General features: G+C 34.1%; 1 protein-coding gene across 6 annotated transcripts in view; it reads right to left on the bottom strand.

Annotated features, from left to right (window-relative positions):
- Positions 1 to 8,141, bottom strand: part of LOC111626417 (DNA repair protein RAD51 homolog 3-like) — a 36,991-nt gene that overhangs the window by 17,432 nt on the left and 11,418 nt on the right. For all 6 annotated transcript variants that reach the window (XM_023369789.1, XM_023369785.1, XM_023369787.1 and 3 more), the window contains exons 2-5: positions 1,741 to 1,975; positions 1,523 to 1,674; positions 1,325 to 1,446; positions 670 to 804 (exon numbers count right to left, since the gene is read on the bottom strand). In XM_023369789.1, the coding sequence (XP_023225557.1) occupies positions 670 to 804; positions 1,325 to 1,446; positions 1,523 to 1,674; positions 1,741 to 1,937 (606 nt within the window). In that variant the 5' untranslated portion in view covers positions 1,938 to 1,975. The remainder of the gene's footprint in view (positions 1 to 669; positions 805 to 1,324; positions 1,447 to 1,522; positions 1,675 to 1,740; positions 1,976 to 8,141) is intronic.

The following is an 8,141-nucleotide window of genomic DNA, read 5'->3' as shown; positions in this document are numbered from 1 at the left end:
AGTACTAATAGTTCACGAAAATAATTATTTTCGTGAACTATTATTACTTAAGTATGTAAAAATTTATTACATTTCATGTTGTACGAGGGTTTTACCCAATTCTCGAACCGTGTCAGAGTGAATCCGTGCTATAACAGTACCGTGTTATATGGGGATGGTACCAATTCTCAAACCGTGTTAGAGTGAATCCGTGCTATAGAAGTGTCGTGTTATACGGGGGTTACCTGTATATATTTAATTGGAATATTATTGTATTTATTTTTCTGAGCTCTTAACACCCGAAAAACTTTAAAGAGTTAATCTTTCACTCATAAAGGAGGCAAGAAATATCTTAAAACTGTTAAATATTTTAGAATTTCTTGTCTTCAAATCCACCTGAAAACTAGTTGAATAGTTTAAGTGGATCTGGAATGTTTCTATCTTTTAATGTCATTCATGGAGATTGTTTATTAGCTCAGTTGATCCAAAAAACTAAATTTCACTCTAATATTAATTTATTTAATAATATTTAAGTGAGAAACAGCCTGAATTTCTACTTTCTAAAATATAAACAGCCATAAGAATTTCAGCATTATGTGCTATCACACATTCTCATAACAATTTCACAATCATATACTGTATATCTGATCCCATCAACACAGAATTTAAAACAATACTAAATCAACTTACTGCAATATTATACTCAGATGCTAATTTTATCAAAGATTGTGCCATCCCACATAATAATCTCGTCCTCAAACTGTAGTTTTTATCAAAGCCATAACGAAAATGGAAAGAAATGCTATCAATAACAATCAGACGTATCTTTAAAAAAAAAAAAAAATATGGAATCAATTAAATTTATTAATAAAATGATACAGTTGTCATAAAATTAGCCTTATAATAACTTACCAGGTTACAATATGGCTAATTAATTATTAAAATACTAAGCAATTTGGATTGGATAAATTAAACTTAAGATGGTTAAGCCACCATCTTAAGTTTAATTTAATCATTAGAAATAAATTTAATTTAGAATATTTCGAAAGATTGACCTGGAGCAGGATTTGAACCTGCAACCCTTGCTTATCATGCAGATGCATTACCAATTATGCTATCTGAACTTCCATCCAATGTTTTCTTTCAAAATAATTTAGAAGACAACCATACAGGTCAATTACTTGAGACAGTGGCTTAACTGCCTATCTTAATCCAAATTGCTTAAGATGTTAATAATTAATCATACTGTATCCAGATAAGAATTATTTGATTATTAACGTATATCAAATTTAGTTTTATACGTACTTCAATTTTCAGGTTTTATTTGAAAAAACAAAATTATTACCTTAGAATGTTCCCGTAAGAATTCAGGTAAAAGGGTTATCACAGCCAAAAGTTCTGAATAATCTTTACATTGACGAACATGAACATTTTTCAACATATTATCCATACTTATATTCTGTATTTCTGAATATGGTAAAATATATATTATTGAATACTTTACTTACAATAATTAGTTAAAAATAATTCAGAAAATTCTTACTAGGATCTTGCAAACTTAAGAAATTAATAGCTGCTGATGCAATATCAATAAGACGTTCAACAACAAAACTACCTTCTGTATCAATTAGCATTGCTTCTCCATCTAATCCTCCATATTGCTTTGGTAACTGTGAATTGATGCATAACTGTAAACTATGAACAAAGTGATCTGAAGAAAATTAATTTGAAATATCTATAAATATGTAGCTTATACATTACCTCATTTGCGTTTTTCCAATTCCCGGAGAACCACAAATTTCTACTAGTTTCATTAATGGAATGCCTCCTCCTAATACATCATCTAGCTTATGACAAGTTGTTGTCAAATACAAAGATTCCTGTTGCAGTAACTGAAACGCAGTATTCGATGATAAGACATTTCTACCTGAATCTTCATTGTCTGCAGTTACATTCATTAAAACATCTAATGCTTCTTCTTTGAACAAGCCAGTATCTTTTAAATATGAAAATATTCATATCATTTACAGTTGATTAAAATAGAAATTTGTTATAACAGTAACATTTATAAAGCAGCATATAATTTAGTGTCATATATATTTTGTATAATGCAGGCATTGTTAGGCAGAAGGACAATCTAGAATAAGATTATAAAGGCTCTAGATCTAGGCCAGTGGTTCTCAAAATATGGTCTATGGCAGTGATTCTCAACCTTTTTTTCGTCATGGTACACTTTTAATAATTTTAAAATTTGGCAGCATATATGGTTACTTCGGTAAGTACCGCAAGACAACCAGTGATGTCATAACAGTGACTTTTAAATGCAGTTGGTTATTTAGGTCACATTTTCTAAATGCCTTGGTAATTGGTAACTACTGGCAGTTACCAGTAGCACCGGTTACAATTTCCAAAAGTGCTCTAGGAAGGTAGAGCCAATTAAACTACTTGTCTGATGTCACTTATGTATAGATATTCGCAGTGGCGGCACACTTCAAAAATCTCGTGTCACACTAAAGTGCTGTGACACAGTGGTTGAGAATCACTGGTCTATGCACTACTGACGGTTGACAGNGGGCAGTTTATTCTCTGTTATATTCTCAAGTAAACAATACATACAAGTACAGTACAGTATTTTCTGAGGAAACACTCGTACTTATTTTTTTTAACCCCATTCCCGATAACCCGGCATTTTCACAAACTCGGCCACCCTTCGGTCCACATTAGGCCGAGTTTACGAGGTTCTACTGTATCAAGTTTTGAAGCTTGAAGTTGGAAATTTTGAACTTTTTGGTTGATGCTGGCCTCACGTGTGGTTGTGATCGCTTAAGACGCTGCACACTGGTGCAAGGCGTCAAATGAAAAGCAGCAGCAGAAGCCAAACAGAGATAAAAACACAAGACAATCAGAAACATGATAGAATGCGGAGCGTTCCAACACATGACACATGTTTGTGTGGCCGTCAGCCATACTGATATTTGTATATTTGTACATATTTTATTACATTATGTTAGGCTTAGGAATTAGTGATGTAACAAATATTCGGTTACTATTCGGTATTCAGCCTATTTTTTGCTATTCAGCCGAATACCGAATATTTAATCACTATTTGGCCGAATACAGAATACCTAAAATCAGGAGTAAGAAATAACAAAAACACGGCAAATTAATCATTTTGGTACTTAGATTTAATGTTATCGGGTTAGTGTTGTTTGTTTATATTTATTTATAACTTATAACATGCACAAAATAAAAAAGAACATAGTATTAGTCACTTGTATTCACAGTTTATAATTACAAAGATCAGCACACGTACACACCTATTCGTTTGAGAATCGTCGCACATCTGAGGGTCTGACCCTGCCTATCCTTCTTTTTAAGCGCTTGTCTTTGCTCTTTCCTTTCTCTTTCCTCTATCGCTCTAGTCCACGTATGCATACATCATAATACGCGCTCACGATACTTTTGATTTGTCACTTTTCCATTGTAGATTTCCCATTTTACAATTATGTGACTCATGGCTTCGTGATAACGGAGAAAAGAGAGATAGGACGTCGGTATAAGTCACAGTTATGATTTCACAGATTCGAAACAGCTTGGTAGCTCGAATGACCCCAGGCTTTTGCTCGTGCAAGCTAAGTGACTTTCATTACAAGAATTTGGCTTTCCGAAGTCTATGACAACAATTATTTGGCATTCACGGCTGCGAATTTCGCGCCAATAAGCTTATTGAGTTGATAACATAATCGACTTGTTATCAACTCAATTTCATATTTATTTTCACATTTTCACTTTGCGGTCATTCTCTATTCTTCTTCCGTTATTTACACCTGTAGGTCATTTCATTGTTATCCACATTTGATATCATCACTTATCACATACTGCCATGACGCTCTTGTCTGAACCGTCAACAATTAACATGATTGGCAAAGCAAAGTGACAGTGGGCCAATAGAGAGCAGGGTCCTTGCCATAATGAGGTTTGCGCGCCAATTTTTGTACATGCGTTAATCAAGCCAAATAGTTTGGCTGAATATACTATTTGTTGCAACACTATTAGGAATCTTTCTTTGTTCTAACTGTTCTAGAAATTTCCTTTCCAACCCTTTTTCCCTTGGGTGAGGTCACCGTTTCTGAGAAGTGGACTGGGAAAACAAAGGAGAGGAGAGGCTCTTGGGTCATGGGTGAGACACTTTTGGCTCAAACTCCAGAGAGAGAAGACATACAAAGGTAGTGCTCCAGGTCTGAAGAGAGAGGCTGGGGACTACGTGGAGTCGCTCATATTCCAATAATAAGGACGTTCCATAAAATAACTTAGAAAAGAAGATATTGAAAGGATACCAAGTTTGAGGTGTAGAGAAGGAAGGAACAGAGAAAGAACTGTTCAGAGAAAAGGCTGAGACGGTGACCCATCCAAGACCACGAGGCTGAAAATCCCGAGTATTTCTTTCTTCTCCTTCTTACTATTCTTAGATACTTATTTCTTCTTTTTTTAGTTATAAGTTATAGTTACAAGTCAACTCGTGAATATTTGTTGCGTCGCATGGAATTGATTGCTCAGAAAAAGGGGTCCAACGCCCGTTGTATAATACTCCAGTTTTGCTTTGTAAGTTGGGATCAACTGATAAAGAACCAGTTCAAGGTGAGAATAAATTACTTGATAAAAAGGAATCTACAACTCGTAATTTTTGTGTTATTCTGTTCGTGGAGTATCATCATATCGCTACAAACATCACATTTATACAAGTCGTCACAAAGTGCAGTGTTTGCTCAGTTGTTTGTGAAAGATATTTTGAACTCTAAAGTGGATTTTGGTTTTTATTCATATTAAACTAAAAAGTTATTTAATAAAAATATATTCAAACTTCAAGAACAATGAGTAAGAAAAGATCAATTGAAGAGGAACATCGTAATTTTCAAAAAAATGGGAACTGCAATATTTTTGCATTCAAAACAAGAATAAAATATTATGCTTGATATGTAAAAAAACTATTTCAGCTCTTAAGGAATATAATCTTAATTAATAGGCACTATGACAGAAATAATAAAGTAACTATGACCAATACGTTGCAATACTTCGTGAAGACAAATTGTCGGAATTGAAATCAGTTCTTCAAAAACAACAAAGTGCATTCACTAAATCTGTTGAAGACAATACAGCTGCTGTAAAAGTTAGTTATATATTATCATATTTAATCGCAAGCAGATCGAAACCATTTACTGAAGGGGAATTTATTAGTGAATGCTTAACTTAATTAAAGCAGCAGAAGTATTATGTCCAGCACAAATAAAAAAAATTTAAAAGTGTAAGTTTAAGTCGAAATACTGTAGCTAGCAGAGTTGATGAAATAGCCAAGAATTTGAGAAATCAGCATAATTCAACAATATCAACATTTCAAGCCTACTCTATTGCAATTGATGAAAGTACAGATATTCAAAATATTGCTCAGCTGCTTTTTTATTCACAGATGCGATGTTAATTCAAAAATAAGTGAAGAACTTTTGGAAATCATTCCTATGCATAATACAACCACTGGAGCTGGTATTTTTGATGCACTTGTGGAAGTTTTGAAGAAGTTGAAAAAATTGGTTTGTCTTGCAACTGATGGTGCACCTACCATGACCAGTATTACTAAAGGAGTTGTTGCAAGATTAAAAGAAACATGCAAACAGCATGGTAATAATAATTTTGAACATTTTCATTGTATTATTCACCAGCAAGTAAGTACTGTGCTCCAAAGTTTTAAATATCGGACATGTTTTAAAAATAGTCACCAAAATTGTAAATTATATTCGAGCATGTGAACTTAATGATCATCAATTTGCTTCATTTCTGGAAGATATAGAATGTGAATACACTGATCTACCATATTATACGGAAGTTTGATGGCTTTCGAGTCATAAAGTGTTAAAACGATTCTTCAAATTACTGGATGAAATCATAATTTTCTTGGAAACAAAAAATTATGAATGTGCTGAATTAAAAGACGGACAAGGGATAAAGGACCTGGCTTTCTCAGTTGATATTACAAGTCATCTTAATCAACTGAATCTTAAGCTTCAAGGCAAAAATCATGTTACAATGCTATTTGATAATATTAACTCTTTCAAACAAAAATTATTACTTTGGCAAAAACAAATAGAAAAAGAAAACTTGTCTCACTTTGAAAGCTATCAATATCTATTGCTTAAATCACCTAAATTAAAATTTACAAAATATGCTTACCAAATTAAATTGTTAGAAACGGAATTTGATTGAAGATTTTCTGATCTTAAAAGCTGTGAAGTACAATTTCGTCTTTTTACATCACCACTATCTATCGATATTGAAATTGTTGATGAAAACTTACAATGGAATTAATTGAAATCCAATGTGATAATTTGCTGAAGCAAAAATGTATGGAAGTTTGAAGTTTTTATACATATTTATCTGTAGATTGGTTTCCTAAAATGTTTTTGTTTGTTACGCATATACAGGCTATGTTCAGAAGCACTTATTTATGCAAGCAACTATTCTCTTTAATGAAAAATAACAAAAATTCAGAAAGGTCAAGATTAATTAATTAACCTATCAACATTTATCATCAATTTTAAAAATTGCATCAGCTCAATATATTCAATTTTGATGACTTGCTTTGTGAAAAATGTTGTCAAATATCTTCTAAAAAGTAATATTAAACTGTGATTNTGCTGTCATGTTTGTTTCGAGTCTTGTGATGGTGTAGTAAGTACGGATGATAAACTCGTTCATTTCTGTTGTCCATTTCATCCGTTGGTGTGGTTTTCCAGCCTTTGTGGTCTGTGGATGCATTGCCACAGAAACACCAAAGCTAGTGTGAGAATAGCCTGGGGTACTACTCCACTAGGATAGTTAGTACCACTTAATCGGCACTAGTTGGTAAAACTAGTTCTCGTAGTTTCGGATCGAGAGATCCGATCTTAAATCTTTTCTAGGAGGGCTGTTAAATGTTAAATAGGATATAGACGGCGAAGTCTCTATCCCACGTCAGGATTCCTATGACACCAGTTAATCGAATTTATCACAAGCGTATTAACACATGTAGGATGCATGCAAAATGACAATTGATCGAAAAGACGGCAGACATTTCTTAACAAATGAACAAATATTTAATAAAACTAAATAGATAAATTCATACAACAATCTAATACTCTAATACTAAAACTAAACCTATGCTTATTCTATGGGAGCGTTTTCGAGAGAGAGAGAGTTTACATCAATCTATTTCCAATATTACCTTCACCTGTAGGTCATTAACATCTTTCCCCTTGTATGCTTTCTTCTTCAAGGATTCTCTTCCTTACTTAATCCTGTATTTCATATTCTTATAAGAGTTCGTGGAGTTTGTCTCCTATCAATAGCTGGTTTCTTCGTATGGCCTTTCCCTTTTATTGGACTGCCTTATATCGTATGTCTAAACTTCTTACGTATTCTCCTTAGTATGGCAATTGTTTCTTCTTTATGGACTGCTTCGGAGGTATTGTATTGTACATATGGCAAGAGCTTCCTCTAACGGACTGCTGCCTCGAGTGGCGCGAAAACTGCCCTTTTATTGGTTCTTCTGCACCGTGTGCAAAATTATCAACTCATCAACAGTTCGCCTGGGAAAGGTAATCAACTTCCTTTCAAATTCTGCTGTTTCCTCCGTTTTGTGTAGATAAAATCTTCGTGAAGTTCAAAATATTATTTTCTCTAAAATTTTTAGTTTCTTTTTGAACCTATTATATTATCTATAAACTTCCTCACCCCTTTTGACCCTCACACTAGGTTGATTCCTCACATCTGGTGAGGACATTGCAGTAGCCATGCTTGGGCCGGCGCTGCTTTTGCCACCAGTAACCAAGGGAGACTTTGGCCTATTTTTCGAACGTGAGCCTCTGCCTAACCCATGAACACGGACCTTGTTAACCCGGGCGACGTCCGAGCCGGTATCACACTTTGATCTGGTTACTACCATAATAATTATCTCCACAGAATGTGGGTGTGGTCACTCTTAGCTTCATTTCTCTTCATAGACCTTACTGGCATGGGTGTCCCTACCAGGAGCTTGTGCTCCAGCCTGCATTGCTCTATGGTTCAGTAAAATTACTGGGCTCTCCCACCACGACCAGGTGGTGACCACAGGAGAGTTATTATTATTATTATTA

The sequence above is a fragment of the Centruroides sculpturatus genome, unplaced genomic scaffold, assembly GCF_000671375.1.
Source record: "Centruroides sculpturatus isolate CEXI.00-Female unplaced genomic scaffold, Cexi_2.0 scaffold111, whole genome shotgun sequence".
Lineage (NCBI taxonomy): Eukaryota > Metazoa > Arthropoda > Arachnida > Scorpiones > Buthidae > Centruroides > Centruroides sculpturatus.
This window is presented reverse-complemented; position numbering and strand designations above follow the sequence as displayed.